General features: G+C 36.0%; 2 protein-coding genes and 1 long non-coding RNA gene across 11 annotated transcripts in view; 1 reads left to right on the forward strand and 2 right to left on the reverse strand.

Moving 5' to 3' along the window:
- drp2 (dystrophin related protein 2) overlaps positions 1-20922 on the reverse strand; it is a 337990-nt gene that overhangs the window by 150800 nt on the left and 166268 nt on the right. For all 9 annotated transcript variants that reach the window (XR_015506813.1, XR_015506815.1, XR_015506814.1 and 6 more), the window contains 1 exon segment: positions 10086-10254. Coding sequence is in view for 4 of the 9 variants with exons in the window: in XM_087280548.1 (XP_087136674.1) it covers positions 10086-10254 (169 nt within the window). In the remaining 5 variants the exon portion in view is untranslated.
- cenpi (centromere protein I) overlaps positions 1-20922 on the reverse strand; it is a 221085-nt gene that overhangs the window by 4551 nt on the left and 195612 nt on the right. The window lies entirely within an intron of this gene.
- On the forward strand, positions 14891-19353 carry LOC147840892 (uncharacterized). The gene is made up of 3 exons (XR_015508093.1): positions 14891-16941; positions 17208-17383; positions 17457-19353. It is a non-coding gene; the product is annotated as an uncharacterized LOC147840892 (long non-coding RNA).

Genomic DNA, 20922 nt, shown 5'->3' on the forward strand with positions numbered 1-20922 from the left:
GAAATTTAGGGTATTTATAATGGCTTAGGAATCGTCTGATTGGTGAATCATAAATTGAATAATGCAGGACCGGCTGCAATCAATCATAAGCACGTGATCCTCACAAAATTAGTTTATAAATAAACCTCACTAATATTGCTCAATTAAAATATATATACTTTTTAAATGTCAAATAATTTTGTGGCTCAAAAGTATCGGTTCTGGCACTGATATTATTTTAAAAGTATTGATTTAGCACCGTTTTCAAAATAACCCCAAACGATACCCAACCCTAGATATCACCTTTTTTGGGGAAAATACATTATATTGTATAACTCCAGATTAACTATACAACTCAATTCTTTCCGATTATGAGTGTAACATATTTGCGTGCACCTTTTGTAAAGCTGCTTTAAAACTAAATATATTCTAAAAGCACTATACAAAGCAAATTTAATTGATTTGAACTCAGTTCAGTTGAGTTCAGTTGAGTTGATTTGAGTTTTGTTCAATCATCCAATCACAAATTTACAACGCTAAGTACAGGTAAAACAATGTCTGAAATGCTTTGAACTTATTCACTTTCCAACCCTTCCAAAGGTACAGTAGTCAAAATCCATACAATCAGATTGCACAGAGTAAATGTTCAAGTGGTCTATTGCGAAATTGTGATCATAATGTAATGCATTGAGAGAATAAAAAACATCAAACCAAAGTATTCTCCAAAACCGAAGCAGCTTTCCACATCTTTTTAAATCACCTGCTTTTCCTCTAAATAATAAGCCATGTAACATTCATTCAATAGTTCTCAATCATACATTACACTTAGCGCTTCCATCAAATTGATATAGAGCAGGGGTGGCCAACCCTGTTCCTGGAGAGCCACCTTCCTGCAAATTTCAGTTGCAACCCATATCAAACACACCTGCCTGTAATTACCACATTGTGTTCAGGTCCTAATTAATTGGTTCAGGTGTGTTTGATATGGGTAGCAACTAAAATCTGCAGGAAGGTGGCTCTCCAGGAACAGGGTTGGCCATCCCTGATATAGAGCATGATGAGTCAACAGAATCATGAGAAACACTTTTCAATGCATGTTGTTGCCTAGTAGAAATGAAGCCTATTGAATATGTGAATGAATCAAAAAAAGCTGCTACATTTTCTTTTTACTTGTTGTTTTATATAATGTGGCTCAAACAACTGCATCTATGCTGCCTCTAAAAAGAATGTTAAAGCACTTCTAGAACAGTCACTTTAATTAAAATAGAAATAAAACTTATTGGTAATTTGCTACAGTTTGCCATGGTAAGTGAATGCAATAAGAAAAGTAATAGTAGATGCATATTAGTAAAATATGATGTACTGTCATCATGGCAAAAATATACAGGGGTGGGGGGGGGGCTAATAAATTTGACTTCAACTGTATATCTTCTTTAACTCTTCATGGAAGCAAAATGAAAATGAGAGAGCATTAAAACAAAAACAAAAAAACTTTCTGTATCCCTTCTGGCTGGTGAATCAGCAGGATTATTCTGGTGAAGCTTGCTGACCAGAGAAAATCTTGCTGGTAAACATAGTTAAGAAGTCAGGTCACCTGCAGACCAGCATTAAAACACAACAGACTCTTGAGGACAAGCAAAGCAGAAAACAAATCCATCTGCATTCTTATCCTGCAACGATCTATAGCAATAATACTATTCCTAACCTATTTATTACAAAAAATATATATTTTAATGCACAATTTATGCTCTTAACAAACTATTAACCAAGATTTATAGCTCAATAGTTAACTTATTAGCTGCTTATGAATAGTTCATATAGTGGTTGGGTGTACGCATTGGGTAAACAGTTAATATCTTAAGAATAGACAGGCAATAAATGAGCAATATCACACAAGTCACTGAAAAAAAAATATTCAAAGATGATTCCTTGGATTTTCTCAATTATTTTACGTTAAGTGGTTATAAACAAATTATTTGGGCTGAATTTAAACAAACTAATTAAGTTGAACATTATTAAATTTAACTTGTTTGTTTAAATTTAACAAAAATAAATAGTTTTTTAACAGTTCTGCATGCAACTTTTTTCAGTCTGCAATAAAGCTGTATAAGGCACTGGTGAGAGGGGTGCAATGGCTTGAGGCCACAGGCAGAGTGCCTTCGTGCCCTACCAGTGACAATATACAACCATATCGCACAGCTACGAGTGTGATATTGCATTTATACAACAGTTCCATGGCATAATCGTGTGTATAACAAAGAAAATCAAACCTTTTTGTATGAGGAACTACTTTCTTCTGCCATCTGCAGTTGACGTCAGAACAGCAGAAATTGTTGCTACTTCAACAACATCACTTTAGAGCTAGTATTTGAATGATTCTCTACCGTAATGTCTGAAATAATGACAAAACAGCTGATTTTGCTCACATTTTAGGATTATAAGGCTGAACGACATGAAATGTAATCAGTCTACAAAGATTTCCCAGTATTTATCTGTTGCAATTGGGAGATTACAATAATTAAGCATAAAAAAGCCAAAGCAAAGCAAACACTAGCAGATTACTATGGTATAACTACAGCACTACAAGATACAAAAGACATAGATCGACTAAGAATGTCACTTACTTTTTGTAATGTAATGTAACGTGGTGTTATTTATATTATTTATTTATATATGATATTTATATTGCGCATTTATTGTGTATGGCCATACACCCAAAGCGTTTCACAATCATAAGGGGAGTCTCCCCACACCACCACCAGTGTGCAGCATCCACTTGGATGATGCGATGGCAGCTACAGGACAACAGCGCCAGTGCGCTCACCACACACCAGCTTTTGGACTTCGGTTTAACATTTCATCCAAAAGACAGCACCCACTGTCAGTGTAGTGTTCCCTTCACTTTTTACTGGGGCATTAGGACTCACACAGACCACAGGTTGAGTGCCCTCTGGTGGCCTCTCTAACATGACTTCCAACAGCAACCTAGTTTTCCCATGTGGTCTCCCATCCAGGTACTGCCCAGGCTCAGTCCTGCTTAGGTTCAGTGATTAAACAGTCTTGGGCTGCAGGGTGATATGACTGTGTAAATTTTCTATAATGATTTGTTCAACTAATAGCTTGAAATTTATGCAGAGTTTTTCTCTCTAAGAACTTATGTGGTCTCTGTTGCCATCTTGTGGCGGAACGCGAATCTTATGTTCTATCCCTTTGCATCCTGATGTCCACCAACATGTTGAATCTCCCAAATTCTAAATATTTTTAAAAATGCACTTTCCTGCATCATTTCAATCTAAACAACTATTCTCACCTAAAAAAGCCACAAAAGTACATTATGTTGTCCAACAGCTGCAATACTTGTCAAGCTGTAGTGAGTTTATTGATCAACTTATCATGTGGGCGGAGTAATACACAAGGGTGAAGAGGTTGTACGAGTGCTGATATTGCAGAATATCGCACAACTATCAGCCAATCAGATTTCAAGAACCAGATAAAACTGTTGTAAATGCCAGTAAAGTAAATGGTATGAATTGTTACTAAAACTAAAGTGTTACCAAAAACATTAGAGACCTATTTCATTTTTGACTGTGGCTTTAAAAAAGAAAATGTACCATGTCAGTGGTCAATAGAACATATCAGTGGCAGCCAAAAATCTTTTAAAATATCTTATTATGTGCTGCACAGTAGATGAAGAAAATCAAACAGGTTTAAATAATAGAGTAAATGACTTCAGGATTTTCATTTCTGTGTGAATAATCACTTTAATGGTCTACAGCTAACAAAAGAATCATGCTGCCAGCCAACACGGTTAACCATCTACCTTTAATAATTTAAAGAACGTTTAAGTACATCTTACTTCCAAAACAAGCCCAGAGCGGTGAGAGAACATTGCATTTCCTTTCTCTTTCTCACTCAGATGCACAAAGCACTTTTTATTACATGTCAAGTCTGACATGACAGTGGACCCATTAGCAAAAGGGGTTTTAACATTCTAATCTCAGAGCCCTAAACTCAGAGAAAGGACAGCAATTAGCATGCTGTTAGTGCTCAATCAAGCCTTTTTCTGCATGCTGCTAAAAAGACGGGATGAGGCTTTGAGGATAGCCGAAAGGTCAGCATGCTCTCCCCTGCCGTTTAACGCTGAATCTGGAATAAAATAGAATTGAACTGCAATGGCCTTCTGCCTATTACAAGCTCTGCATTTATACTCATGTAAATGTATGCGGAATGATATCAATAGACCAAGGTTATTACAGTTAAGCATTCTGAAATTTGTTTTTATTTGAATACTATAGTTTAACTGTGTTGCACTTGAGTTTTGGTTTGTTTAAATAATGGCTTTGTTAGTTTTATATGGAGAAAATATTTCTTTTTAGCTTTTATATATTTAGTTTCACTTTTAGTAGATCTAATTGAACAGACTTAACAGAACATGTCCAGTGTCGACCAAAGTTTAGAGTTTGCACAGCTTAGATTAACTCTTGTAAACCTCTTAGTAATAAAAATGAATCAATTGTTTGAGCAAACACAGAGGCTGTCTACACTAATCCGGATAAATTTTAAAATGGCGCTTTCATCTAAAAATGCTCCATGTCCACACTATCGTTTTTAATCCTTTCCGTCATTCCTACTAGTGATGGGAAGTTCAGATCATTTTACTGACTCAAACCTTTGAGTCTCTTTCATTGAGATGAACGAATCTTTTTTCAAATCATTTTGTTCAATTTGCCAAAATATTCTTAAAATATTACGAGTTGCTTCCAAACTCATCTGCAATTACGCCAAACGTTGATCAAAATCAAACGACAAAGTCATATCTAGAATGCTATAAGAAAGAGAAAATAATCATTTGTTTACCTGGTCTTTTGTCAATGATTATGTTAGCTCACCTCTTCTGACAGGTTTTCAAATCAGAGTAGTTTGTTCACATCACACAGACAGTCCCATATAAGCTTAACCAAAGCACACAGTCTGAGCTGAAAGGAGCCATGATTAACTTTGAGTAGTTTGTTCATCATGTGACAGCACATAAAGAGATGACTCAAACCAAAGGACTCAAGAAATTAACAAACAGAGAACAGAGAGGATGCAGTTTGAAATTAGGAGTTTATTTAGTATGAGGATGAACAAAGGCAGCTGCCGTTCCTCGACCACCCGTGGGAGTCTGGTGAGAATAACAGAAGATCCACCTCGACTCTCTCAGAGCGGAGCGAGAGCTGTAGCTGGCGAGCGCAGGTGATGAGCTGAGAATCAACAGCGAGGAGGCTGCGCAGATCACAGGTAAGCATGAAGTAATAAGTTATAAATCAAAGTAACTGGACTGACTAGACTGGAGTAAAAGTATAGTTCTCTTGAGAGCGAGAGAGTTTGTCTGTAGACTTTAACACAATAATCCGACGAAGTGTAAAAAGACGGGGCAGGTATATATTTATATATATAGAGAGAGAGAGAGAGAGAGGCAAATAGGATCAAATAGAAACAGCTGAGTAATGCATGCACACCAGCGCTTATTGAAAGGAGGAACAGCTGAAGTGAACAACAGAGCAGATTAGATCAAACCTGACTCATGACACAAAAGGCTGGTTTATATTTTTGTGTCGAGTGACCGGCGTGACCCACAGCACATGCCGTGCATTTATACTTCTGCTTGCTGTTTGTGTTGCTCTGCAATAACTCTTCTGAAACGCTAGCTGGCCGTGAGGTATTTATTTTCCTCTGTGTCGAGTTTCTTCACTGCTGTTCTGAATGCTGCCTTATTTTAGAGTGGCTCAAACTCGCTCATTTTGAGGCAGGAATTGGCAAGCATGCAACATATGCAATCATAAGGTGAACACAAAGCAACAGTTTTCATTTAGAGCTCCTACACGGGACTCCACACTTGTAAACACAGTGCAGCTCTCACCTCTGCCCACACTCGTCAGCGATACCATGTCCACCAATCACAGAACTTGCGCTAAGCTTCGTTGCAACGTGTAGCTAAATTTTTTGAGAGGTGCGCGACTCAGGCTATAAGTCCACATGTAGGCTGTGGAGGAGCATACATGTAAATCAGCCTTAAGCCGACGGAAAATGAATGAATGAACATTAGAATGAGGGAACCTGGCATATTTCCCCAGTTAGTGCAGTCTGTTTGGCATATGCCAATCCAGCAATCACGCTCGGATCCACACGAAAACAAATGGTCCGAGATCGCCTGAATGAGGGGGTCTCGGCTCAACTGAAATCAACTCTGAAGCGGATCGATTGTAGTGAGAAAGCAGTATAATCCAATGAATTAATGAACCAGCCTATATCACATTGTATTATGGATATGTAATAGGCATATATACGGCTATATGAACAGAGTATTATGAGTAGGGCGAGATGTCATTCCTACCGGTAAATGTGCGTTTCATGTCAAATACGAAAGTGAAACATGCTGAGCTATTAACGAGAGCTACTTATCCGTTAGGAAATTTGACCGAACAGCAGGTTTGGTTATCTGTTAGTTCTCTATAATGTAAAGCCTGTAATGCATAATTCTAGCCAACGTTTATGTGTGAGAAAGTTCTACCTCTGATTTATATTTGGTGATGATGTCTGTCAGTGTCACCATTCAAAATTAAAGCACAGCTTTTCGCTTATAATGTCTTATTGTTCATTGCCATAACTTAAAATAAGGACACATGACAGCTGAGCGGGACTCTGAAAAATAAACCGATGCTCTCTGACCAATGTGACGAGAGTAGTTTAACTTGTTTTTTACTATTTTGGTCCGCTTAGAAACTTTGCCGTGTGGAAGCAAACCGCACCAAGAACAAAGTGCAACATTGTAATACTTTTATTCCCTGTTTCAGAACAAAACAATCGATCTACAGGTGTGAAAGCACCAGTCACCACTAGTTTACACCTCAAAAATGCAGCACGACACAATCTCAAATTAGAATCAAAGCCGTGGCAGTTCACATGTGTTAATTATGTTACAATCCACACAGACAAAGAGATGCTTTGAGCAGATTTAGAGATGTGGGTTTTGAGTCGCACCATCAGCGCCCACTCACAGAGGTGAGAAACATCCAGGCATGTCTGCAAATCACACATTCCCAGCATGCCTCTGTCCACCCATAAACCCCCTCGGCCACATAGCCCCCCGGTCACAGCACATTCACTGCCATGTGTGTGTGAGTGGACCCCAACGAAGCCAAACATTCTGATGAGAATGACAAAGACGAGCTCTGTTCTGCCCCGCAAGCAAGTCTGTTTGATTTCTCTCTGTCACACTGCCTGGGAGAGGCAAAACAACAGCTCAAATTTCAAGTCAATTATTCATGATTTGTTGTGCTCTGAAACGCAATCTACAAAGTCTAGCAGTGATTCAGCATTAGGTATCAGGGAAATAATGCCAGTACTACAAAAACAACAATGGGAATACAAACAAAAACCTTGAGCATAGCCCATTCATTTAGAAATGTTTACAGAGAGGTCATTCATGTGCACTTGGCTAAAGTCGCATCAAATATTTCTGAAAAAAGAGTGTCAAATATGTAAAAGCCATAAAAAAACATGCCATTTCTGTTTATTAGAGTAAATTATAATTAATTTTATGACAGTACAACCCATCAGATCATGTCATTCGCCAGTTAGAAAGCGTTACAGTACTTTATAATACTACAATTCTGAACAAAAACTGTTTTATTTCTAGCACCTTTTCAGTTGTGTAGTAATATTTCATGCATGCAAGGATCGCTGGTCTCACTCGCTCACATGCTTTGTCCTTAAGCGACTACTGTATGCTTAGTGATTGGTCGGCAGGCTGCAGGAATTAAATTTATTACTAAGCCATACTTATATGCTATTACAGAGCGAATATTCAGAGTAGCACAGTAAATAATATAGGGCGTATCACAGGTTGTCATTGTTTAAAAATGAACCATTGTGAACATAAACCAACTTCAGCTCTGTAAAGCAGGCTAGTCGGAATAGCGATATTTACTGATGTTTTGCTGTTAAAGTAAACAAAATCTACATTATTGATGCTGTAAAAGGGCCCTTATGAAACTGAAAATAGTCACATCAATCGTTCGCTAAAAGATTTCTATGGCTAAACTTCTGTGCATATAACCCATTTGTGAAAGATGAAATGTATGTGTTGGTGATTGACCTGATTGGAAAATTAAGACCTGTTTAAAAGGATTTAAGACCTACAAGAAAATATTTCAATTAATTTAAGGCTTTTTAAGGCCTAAAATTTATTTATTTTTACTGCTAAAAGTCCAAACACTGAAGAGCAAATCCTCTATTTTTGATATAGACAGAGAACTAGTGAAGAATTGTATTTTTATTTCAGACTGTTTTGTTTGGATTATTTCAATTTGGGTTTAGTTTGTGGTCATTTTTGCTTATTGTTATTATTATTATCAATTTATTATTATTATTATTTGTAGGTCAACTTCGAGATAAGTCTGCATAGATTTTCCACTTCTTCAACTGTTTGCTTTGTTTTAAAACTCAACATGTGTCAAAATAACCAGCTTACATTAATTTTACAAAAAGTAAAATTTTAAAAAATTGTACAAAATAATGAGGTTATTAGATATAGATGCTATAAGTTGATGAATTCCGAGTCGGTAAGGGCAGCATTTATGAAGTGCAAGCAAGTGATAGTAGACTGCTTAACAGCTACATCTTGGTGGAACTGCAGCAAATTATGACATAAAATGTCCTATAGCTGATTATTTGTGGAGGATGATGAGATGATGCAAGACTCAAAAAGCTGAGGGGGAATTTGAAGGGGAAAAAATCATGTCATAATTATGACTCATAACCCAAAAAAAGTCAGGATTATATATTTATATTTTACATATTTATTAAATTTTCAAGCTAATTTAAATATTTTAAACATTTGATTTTACTAATAAGCTGATGTTGTGCCACCATCAAAAGTTTCATTGTTTTTTTAAATGCTTTTTGGACCTTTACATTTTAGAAATTACATGTTTAAGAATATTCTTAAGATACTTTGAGAATATTCACTTTATTTATTTATTTGACATGGACAACACAATTACAGTGGATAACCAAATGTATTTGTTTAAGTGTTTTAGCAGACTTGCTAATTCTCAACACCTTTCCACAGGAGGCTTGACAAAATGAAAACAAAATAGACACATATACACAACATTATAATTCTTTACATATGACATATGGCATACATGTGTCAGCTATAATTTGCTATTTGACATCTAGTCTGAATAATTATTGTTTAGATGTGATGTAGTTTCAAATACAAGCTTGTCTTAACATTGGAATTCCAAGTCTGAAGGGAAGCAAATCTTTCCCATGGCTTAACTGGATCAATATTAAAGATATCAAGGTTATATTTTCACAGAATATCCTTTACGTTGTGTATTTTTATGTAAGAAAACAGTGCATCACCAAATAACGACTTTAGCTAGGTTTTCGCAGAATAGGTCACCTATCTTCTTCTTCCAGACAACAACAAAACTATCTAACTAAACTAAAGTTGTATGTAAACACAATCCAACTCAAATGTCAGCCACTGCATTTTTTCAGAAGCCAAATATTCAAAATCAGACCATTCGATAGAAGGGACATCTGTCTGTCAAAACACAGCCAGCTGCAAAAGTCAGCCACCGCAACCCTGCTGCAATGTAATCCCACAGGCTCTTTTGTAGAGGCCACTTAGTATTCCATCCATTTCCATTACGTGTGATGCTGTATTGCTGTATCCTTCCTTCTGGGCTGGATGATGTCAGAATACTGACAAGGACCCACCACTGCTGGGATGATATTACTAACCTAATGCTGCAGGGAAGATGTCTAAACCAATGGCGCTCTTTTAGATTTGTGAGTAAAGCTGGGGTCGGGGTTGTAATTATGAGGCTAAGTATGTAAACAAAGGCTCTTTGCATTACAGACATACATACAAACGACACGTAGAACAATCCAAACTCAATCAACGGTTTCATTAGTGCCTCTGAGACTGGGAGAATGTGCAATATGTGCATCGCTAACAGGTGCTAGCAAGAAAAGGTTAATAATCCCCCGAAGACAATGAAGCTAATAGACACAGATGAAAGAAAAAAAATAATAAAAAGGAGGTGTACCTGATGTTGTGGGATTTGCGTTTGATCTCGTTCCAGCAGAGATTCATTTCGTGTTCGGGGTGTTTGTTCTTCTGCCCCCTGCACTGGGTGGGCAGCTCCTGCCCCTCAGGATCCACCGCCGACTGGCAGGGTACACAGTGGCATCCCGGCCACGAGGGCCGCCCCGCAGCTGCAACACACACACAGTTACGCATTTAGAGAACATTCATAATGACAGAAATTATTCCGAAACGCAGACAAGTTGAAGTTTAACATTCATAAACTTGTGTCAAGTCCTTACATTTTCTTTTATGCTATTACCTGCCACTTCTCAAACTTTTAAGATGCTTGTCATGCCAAAATGTTGTAAAAGATGTACAGTGCTTAGCATAAATGAGTACACCCCATTTTAAAAATGAATATTTTGATCCATTTCTCAGTCAAAATAGGTTATGTATTGTGGTACATTTGAACAAAACAGATGTATTAAAGGGATATATTTATTAAAATAATAGTTTAGCTACTGAATATCTTTAGAATTAGAAAGATAATACACTTATCCTCTTAAGACCCAAGGTGTTTTTTTTACATGCATTTTTTATGTCTCTTTGCTATTTGGGCTTATGGGAACCTAATTAAAATAAAACCTAAGTATCATCTTTTGATATGATGTACTTTTAGAGAAAAATGATGTCCATATATGTGGAATCATTGTCCGAATTTACATAAAACACTTTTTCCCCACTGTTTTTTAATGCATATGAACATAATGCATGTTTTGACTTTCAGATAGTAAAAACAAAATTTCTTCCTATTTTGGACAGTTAAAAATAGGGTTTGGGACATTTCATAAGCTGCAAAACAGTTTCAGGAGGACACTGTATGTCTGTAACAAAATATAAAACATACAAAGTACTTTAAATAGCCACTTAAAAGCTAAAACGTGCTGTCCACGCATGTGGCCAGTAAGCCCTAGGAGGTTAAAGCCCACCTATGATGAAAATCATCTTTTGTAAGCTGTTTGGACTGAACTGTGTGCAGGTATAGTGTGTCCACAGTCATACTGGAGTGATAGAAACACAGCAAGACTCTTTTTTAAAGTTCCTGACATTAATATAGGACCCAAACCCCTTACATTTTGAGGCCCACCGCAACATAGGAGTGTCGTTTTTCCGACCACCGAATAGATTGAAGGACAAGTATTAACATGTCTCCGTAGTAAAGCATATAATCATATCAACAAGACAGGATGTGCACAAAGCAACCAGGATTAAAAAATCTGTTCACCCCATGTGATCATCTGCACCTCAAAAATGAGTTTTACAAGTTTAAAACGTTTATAAAACAGTTTATGTTTGTTATAAACAAAGTAAAACCGCTGTGATTCATCACCACAGCACATAGTGTAAGAACAATTAAAAAAGAAGACACTGCAATCCCGGTTTGTGGACATTAAATCAGGTATGTTTTGTACATTAACATAACCGATATCCATACAGCAGTGGATAATAACGTGTATCCTGTCACATTTGCTGAGCAGAAACAGTGCAAGGCTAAAAGTGTGTGTGTGTGTGTGTGTGTGTGTGTGTGTGTGTGTGTGTGTGTGTGTGTGTGTGTGTGTGTGTGTGTGTGTGTGTGTAAACTTTATAACGCCATTGTGTAAGACTCATCGTTGCAGAAAGGCTTGAATTAACTCCACGACCAATGTATCTAATAACAGTTGGGAAAATTCTTACTGTAGTAAGTGAGATCTGCTTCATTCTTGTCTGTCACTGTGCTGTTTATCTACATGAAGGCTACACACATCAGAGAAACACAGAGATTTCAGTGGCTCTGACACACACGTGGGAACGAAGGCAGGGAAGAACCAGCTCATTTGAATTAAAGGCACAGCTAACAAAAACAGATAAAAAGTCCTAACATCTCAAATTTCCCAGATTTAAAAAGGTACAATGAATAATCTGATGGGTATCTTGAGCTCAAACCTTGCAGACACATTCTGTAGACACAAAAGACTTAAATTAAATCTTGAAAAAGGGTCAAATTTGTGCCCATTAAATTCAGGCAAAATATTGGGAAAAATGGCAAACTACAAAATTTAACTGAATAATTTTTGCTCTTTTAAAAAATATATATTACATTTTTTTTCTCTAACACATACATTTGGGTGTACTAATGTTTGGGCCGTTATCGCAAGTTAATTTGTTAGATTAGCTCCAGACTTGGCTTCAGTACTGACTAATCTAATGTATATGCACAAATATAATGTTGTAAAGCTTCCTTTAGCAAATATTTCATTTTAATGAGAGATTTGTGAGGGGTGTACTTATATCTGCTGAGCACTGTAAGCGCAGCTGTCAACCATGCCATGTTTACAAAAAAAAAAGCAGCACAGAGTGCAACTGCATTTGAAAACACAAGACACACTGGCGATGCATAAATTCTCATATTTGATTTGCTGAGTGGTGTTCCAAGACTACAGATATCTACTTTACTATTAATGTTTCTTCTGTTTAGATTTTTCCCGTTTGTCATTCCAGAAGGGCAGATTCACTTCCCTACAATCACACTCAGTCAAGCTATCTGGTGAAACTGTATTCATGACGCAACATATATCGCAGAAAAAAGTCAACATTTTCCAGTATTGTGCAGCCCAATTAAAGAATAAACATAAACAAATACATAAACAATTACGTAAATAAATAAATTATGAAGTAAATAAATAAGTAAACAAATAAATAAATAATTAGATAAACAAATAAATAAGTAAATAAATAAATACATAAATAAATAAATGAGTAAATAAAAAATAATTAGGTTAATGAATGAATAAATAAATAAATAAATAAATAAATAAATAAACAAACAAATAAATAAATAAATAAATAAATAAATAAATAAATAAATAAATAAATAAATAAGTAAGTAAGTAAATAAATAAATAAATACATAAATAAAGTTGTTACTCAAAATGCTGTGCAAAAAGTCAGAGAAGTCAACGTCTTAATTCATCTTCAGTTTTTTTGTTCATTTTAAGTTGTATCTCACATTTATGGCTTTTTGTTTCTGAGTTGCAATTCCTTTTTTTAATCCTGTAAATGATATGGTCTTCCATGTGGAGCTGTACTGCATGCCTATTGCAATGATCAGCCCGGGACTTTTGCCAAGGTGTTTGCTAAGTGAATGGACTTGGCTTAAAGGGACTTTGTTAGAGGTGACAGTCAATTACAAGGAGAAAAAGGGGTGTGCTTTATGAAGTGACCCGAGTCACACTTCGACCACACATCTCCAACATACAAATCATTATAATTCAAAAGCAAAAATCCTTCAATTAAAGCAACACAGGAGCAAACAAACACCGTGTACAGACGCAACTCAACTGAACCCTGAGGCACATGACGCATAAATACAATATCAGCAATGCCTGCAGCTCACGTAAGCTCTGTTTCTCTCAGACAGAGCTGGAGTGGCGGTAACACTGCTGTTACTTAAAGTACGTCTGGAATTCAGCACACGTCCCAAGCAAAGGGACGGAGACACAATCATTCCAGCAAAAGTCTCATGATTAAGGAGCTTTCCTTCAGTCATGAAACCCCTTGTGTCTCGTTCTGTCAGACGCTCTGTGTGCTCCTCTCTTTGCCTTTCATTAGCCATTGAGAGAGAAACCAGCCAAAGGGAACACTGGGACTTTTCGAGATGGAGTGAGTTTGTGGGATGGCCAATTTGTATTGGGATGTATAAGGGGTTTTTATGTATTAATATAGGTAATTACTGAATATGATGTGTGTTTGTAAGCATCATACATTATTTTTCCTTCAGAGTAGTCCTTTATTTATTAGGGTTCGCCATAGTGGAATGCACCCCATGTGTTTGCAAGTTTATGTTGTAATTGTTGGAGGATTTTTCATCCAAAAATAAAACCTCACATGACATTTACAAACCCTCAAGTGGTTTCGGAGTTTCAGTTTTCTGCTAAACTTAAAATATTTCGAAGAATGTTGGATAGTAGGAAAAAAAATTATGGAAGTCAAAGGTTACTGGTTTAAAATATTATTTAACATGTTTTCCAACAGAAGAAACTTAAACAGGTTTAAAATAACAATCCTTTTAATTGTGTTTGGTAATTTACAACTTACATTGGCAAGATCTAATGCTAATGCCAATAAAAGTGTACATTAATGTAGCATATGCCATAGTTTTTCACAACTGTATGAAAATACTGATCAGCTTTGTAAATCAACACTATAAAATCCTACATTTACAGAAGTCCATTATACCATTGCTATGTAATGAATTTAAAGTGTTTGTCCATTTTCAGAGGATTCAATCTCAGGTCCTTGAATCTAGTTAGGAAACAATCAACGTTAATAAACTGCATACGCTTTGAAATGCAAATGTATTTACTTACGCACAGAACATTTTTAGTAAATTAAAAATGAAAGACTTTTGCATGGTTACAAAATAGCTCTGTTTTAAATCAGTGCTATACTTTTAATTCATCAAAGAATGCTGTAAAAATATCTCACAATTTCTGCCGCAACAAATAAGCATTTTAATGTTAATAATAAAAATGTTTTCTGAGAAGCAGTTCAAAAGATACTGTAATATTATATGAAGGATCACGTAATACTGAGAACTGGATGAATGACACTGAAAAAGATTATACTTTATTTTTACATTTATATTTTAATCTAGATTAATTTCAAGATTACAGTGAGATTAATCTAGATAAATATATAAATATATAAATATATAAATATATAAATATATAAATATATATATATATATATATATATATTTTTTTTTTTTTTTTTTTTTTTTTTTTTACCAACTTTAAATATTGAATGGCAATATATGTATGAAAATACTGATCAGCTTTGTAAATCAACATTACATTCACCGTAAAATCCTATATTCACGGCAGTCCAATAGAATTCAAGATATTTGTTAGCAACAATTTAAATAAAGTGTCAAAACAAGCTAACTCTACTTGTATGCATACACATTAAAACAATTATAATACAGTTGATAAATAAAATAAAAAAACAAGGTGTTTGTTAATAAAAAATGATTACAACTATTTATGAAAGCATTCACATTAAGATTGAACTAAAGGACATTCCCAAAACAAGTGAGCTACATTTTCAGTAGAAATTTCACAGAAAGAGCAAGATTATTCAATGTTACTTTTAAATTTCTGTAAACGGATTGACAGGATAAAATCATTTTATAAATAGAATTTATTTTAGAATTATTTTCTAGAATAATTATTTATCTAAAACATTATAGGGTGGCATGATCAATGATGGCTATTATATTGCTATAATATAAATAAGTGTGTACGACTTATCTGAGTTGATGTTTTGTTACTCAGTTAAAATATATAATTTAAATCCTATAAATAAACCAATGCAAACAATCTAGCCTTTATAAACAAATTATTTAACAAAAAAGATGATTAGGCCTACTGCAGTAAAGTCTTTGAATTAGCATGATGTGTACAAGATAGAGATGGCAAAAAAGGGAATTGTTTGTGAGATGGAAGTTGTCCAATTATAAACTTGAAACACACATGGTTATTTTCATGTTATCTTCATCGTGTTTCCTGCAGTCACTCTTTAGATGCTGCACCAGCTGAGTCAATCGTCTGATCTCTGAGCACCATCATGGAACTTTGATGCCCTATGTGACAGTCACGTGGCATCAGCACAGCGTCAAGCCGGACAAAATTTCTAACGGGCATGCAATGCTTTAAGACAGATTTCGATTCGTCTGTAAAGCACTGCATGAAGTCGAACGAACCTGATATTATATGAAGGATCATGTGATACTAAGGACTGAAGAAGTGACACTGGAAAAAAAAAATCTGTACTTTTATAATGAGAAAAAGTTAAATTATAGATTAAATTTTCATTTTTACATTGACTTCAAAAATGTATAACCAATTTCAAATATTTTAAGCAGTATATCAAAATAAGCTAAGCAAAAACATTGAGCAGCTAAATATTAGACTGGGAATACTAGCAGTATATGTACTCAATGTGAGATACAACAAGATGACATAAATTCCCAGTTCAATCCCATCCCTGATTAGCTCCATCATCTCCAGTACTCAAGGCCTCCTTCGAGACTCTTACTAACTGACCGTGACGACATACTGTCACCTAGTCACTGCCGCATAATCTCAAGCGACATCTGTGCAGAAATAAACACATCCGGCTGCCCGGGCCCATGCGGCCATGACACACAGCCAAAACAAACACAACCTGAGATGTGTCTCAATGAGAAATTCTGTATGCTGTGTTCCCCAGAGCAGAAACTGAATTAATGCCTCGGCACGGCTTGAACGCGTCCCCTCCTCGGGCTTCCTCTTAATTCACTGTCATTTTTCAGTCTTACTTCAATCTCTCTCGCTCAGTGTGTGAGTGTGTTTAATCCACTGTCTGTGTGATTAATTCTGGTTGTTTATGGTTCATCAGATAACTAGATCGTAGTGTCAGATACGCTGAATGGGAGATATCATGAAAATATGTCTTTTTTCATGCTTAAGTGCTATAATCGGGTCACCGGTTCATCCACCAACCTAGAAAATGTGAAAAGGATAACCCAGAAAAGCCGTGGTCACACTGCACTTTTCACCCCATAGACTTCCATTCATACGCATAACTGGAAACGCAAGCTTGTGCGACAAGTTTTGCAGTTTGCTGTGTTGCAAAGTTCAAGCTTGGTGAACTCTGACCTGCAAAACTGCATTACATGATTGCGTGAAACTAATAGAAGATCAAAACATAACCTCTCTGTACAGAAATGTAAATATGGAACAATCACTTGCTTTTTTAACGGCTAATTTTCTTGTTTAATCCCCCCTCTTTTTGCAGCGCTATACAACCGAATTTAGCAAGCTTAAAATCGAGTGTGATCGCGGCTCGACTTAGTTTTGGCAAAACTTTTTCTGTATGTGTAAAAACACACTGGCTTCTTTTTATATATCACTGTCCTTTAAAGGAACACTCCTAGAGTTCAACCAGTGTTCGACCAGAAAATCTATACATATAAAACAAATATTAATATAATTGTAACTAATTTTACGGAGTAGACTAAATGAACACCACGATAGTTTCGGTTTACTTTCTCGCTAATAAGAGATTGTTCTCCTATCAACAGCTTCCTTTGACCCTTGAAAATATCTTTAGAGGAATTTATTTTTACATGCACAAACAACAGTTGCCTAAACAACAGAACATCACTGTCTAATTTTACCTGCAGTGCTTGTGTGAGAAGAAAACATTCATTTATCTAAAATCAACAAACACCAATATGTTTTTACTTGACAACAAAATAAATAACCTCGTCATCGTAACCTATTTTTTCTATTCGCTCTTTAAGCTCAAGATGATGGCACTAAGGACAGCATATGCTTTTTTTATTTTACATAGGCATATAGAATGTCATGGGATCTCACTTTTTACTCCAATAAAACATAATCTAGAACTGGAAGAAAGTCCCTGGTGTCTGACTGAGATCAATACCTTTTATTACGTTTAGCTAGCTATAGCAATCCATTCCTGGGAAGGGTTAGAAATCAGCGGCTGTGCAATTTACTTCCAGAAGAAAGTTGAAATTGAGGGGCATGTAATGAACTTAAATTTAACTTTCTGATTTTTTAGATGAAAAATCGAATCTGTTGGAAACGTCCAATAGGTTAATAGGAACCGAAAAAGTCCACAGACGGCAGGGGTGATCACCAGAATGGGGAAGTCCCAGAGTAAAATGAGAAAATATGATACACCGGTGTATTGGAATATGGAAAAACTGTCTCTACGCTGTTTTCATCTGCTTAATATTATTTATTTCTATTTTATTTATACTTGTCTTTTTTATTCCTGTTTATATGAAACACTTTGGATTGCCACCGTGTATGAAATGTGCTATATAAATAAACTTGCCTTGCCTTCCTGTTATGTATGTTCCTGCATTTAGCAATAATATAAAAGTTAATGAGGTTTAAATGCTTTATTGCTTATAAGGCTAAAGTATACTATTGTCTCTGATTGCATTCACAGACACCAGAGCTCAGCTCAAATTATCTTGAAAATGCTTACAGTCAGCATAATTAATTAACACACATTTATTATAAACTAACATAGTCAGGTGACGGGTTTTTAGGTTTTCTGTAAAGATAAGAGAATTGTACAAGTAATGTTAATTAATGTGTAATGTTTATTAGCAAAGGGCAGCACATAAGAACAGAGCAGTAACATGCTAGTCTACTTTAATACACAACAACTACACAATTTTATCCACTAAACATTCTGAAATATCTTCTGAGATTTGTTTGTTTTGTTGTTTCTGGGGTGTCAGAATTGTGTGTAAAGACTCTGTCCTCCTCTGCAAAGCAGCAGCTCATTTGCATTTAAAGCAACACACACAAAAACAATTCATTTTTCCTCACACCCAAACAAAGGCTTTTACAAATGATCTGCTGGTATTCAGAGCTAAAATGTCACAGACACTCTACCCAAGATTTATTGTACATAATGCTGCATTATTGGTGTAACATGTCTCATTTAAAACTCACAAATGATCTGTGGTGAAAACCTGATTCAGTTTAAAATAATCTCGCGTTCAGTCTCTTTGTCCCATTACGAGTTCCAGCTCACGCACTCGCTGCTCAGTGATTTGTGTGTTTGACAGAAATTGTGCTGAATCGGCTCAAAACAAAAACAGTTGCGGAAATGAGCCTCTGGCGAGGACTCACAGAGAGGCTTTTCCTCCAATCAGAGGCAATTGGATGGCGCGTGTTTCGTTGTCCACTGCCAGGACCCTGCACCACTTCTTCAGGCCCAGACGGCACAGGGTCTGGCATGCCTACAGAAATCCTACAACCTCCCACGTCAAATATACACACACATGCAGAAACACACACCAGCTCCCTGCAGATACAGTTCTGTGGATTTGAAACGCACAGCGGGAATCTGTATAAGGCAGCCTGGGGTGAGTTGTCACACGAGTGAGTTGTCACAATGGTTTTAACTGAGTAAGTAAAATGTTTTGGGTCAATTATCCAATTATATCAATGTGTGTTTTCTCTAGAAGTGCCATTGCGTGTTGGTATTATATTTTTGCTTGTGGGAACAAGTCAAAATAATACAATTACATACAGTCAGACTACAGTCTACTATACAATGATGGAAGTTTTAATCTAGAATTTCAATTTATTAATAGACAATAACGTGAATTTTGCTGTTTTAATTTATTAATTCTTTTTACTTCCACAGGGGTTGCTACAGTAGAATGAACGGCCAACTTATCCAGCATATGTTTTAGACAGCAGTTTCCCCTTCAGCTGCAACTCAACACTGGGAAACATCCATACACATTCATTCACACACATGCACAGCGGACAATTTAGTTTATTCAATTCACCTATAGAGCATGTCTTTGGACTGTGGGGGAAACTGGAGCACCCAGAGGAAATCCACACTAACACGGGGAGAATGTGCAAATTTCACATAGAAATGCCAACTGGCCCAGCCAGGATTCAAACTAGTGACCTTCTTGCTGTGAGGCGGCAGTGCTAACCACTGAGCCACCATGCAATTTCTTTGATTCATTGAACTGTAACGTAATGTAATGTAATAATGACAACATTGTTCAAAATGCTCAAAAAGTTTAACTATTTCCTTGTTTAGTTAAGACTGGTTTATGATCCCTCAATTAAAAACTTATTTATGAATGGTATGTTATAATGGCTGCTGAGAATATAGCTTTGTCATAACAGAAATAGTAATAATGTCAAAAAAATTTGTGGTGGACCATTGTCGGCCTTAACGTGCAGCATTAACGCGAAACTCTAATTGCACAATAAAAACAATTTCTCCATTAATCTATTCTCAAAGATGGGTTGGGACCTGGGTCTATTCTACGCAAGCTTTGATGACTTTTACCTTAATATTTTAGCGTGGATGTATACCTGGCCGAATTGCACTGTGGCGAGAACGAGTTTTCAAACCTGTGTGTATTCCTACTGTGAAATTACCACATCAAACCTGATGTGCTAACATGGATGCAGTTCACTAGAGTGAATCTGATTAATGTTAGCTACACATCTAACTATCAGTTTATGTGTTTGAGTAAAACATATACAAATAAAATGGACCGGGTGCTTTTTATGTAAGAGTTTCTTGTCATTTTGGGTGACTTTAACTGCAGTTCGGCAGTTTCACTTTCACTCATAAACATATCATTCATGCCCCTGTGACAAACTGGGGTATTAGACGCAAAGGAGTAAGGACTGGTGAGAGTGTTATGGAATTTAATAACGCACGTCAAATGGAAAGAAAAAAACGTTGCGATGTGTGAGTGTATACAGTCCTTTACTGACTGCCACATGTAGATCTTGTCGGAAAATTTGGCGACAAGTCCTACATGATGGTTATAGTTTGATCACGGTTTTACTTCAATAATGTCACTAATATATGCATATTCCACATGTCCTAATTCCATTTCTGTTTAATTCAGTTATGACTTTACTCAAGCTGATGTAGGCCTACAGTTCAATATTCATGTTTAACTGAATAAGCAGTAAGTAAACACAAGTACATCTTATTGAACATCACTTATTTTCATCACCAATTAATATAGTAGAACAGTTTCTCAAGCAGTTTGTGATGCATTTTGGAAATAGGAGATAAGCCGCTGGTCTAATGCGCCACCTGGCTTAAGAAACCCTTTCTCAAAGACTTACTTTTAGTCATTATTTGGGTAGCACACATTTTCTGAATGCCTTCAGCAGAATTCAAATAAGCCATTAATCTAGATTCATTTCAACATTACACTAAGATTAACTTAGATTTAA

This window comes from Danio rerio, chromosome 14 (assembly GCF_052040795.2).
Source record: "Danio rerio strain M-AB ecotype USA chromosome 14, GRCz13ab, whole genome shotgun sequence".
In the NCBI taxonomy this organism is placed as follows: Eukaryota; Metazoa; Chordata; class Actinopteri; order Cypriniformes; family Danionidae; genus Danio; species Danio rerio.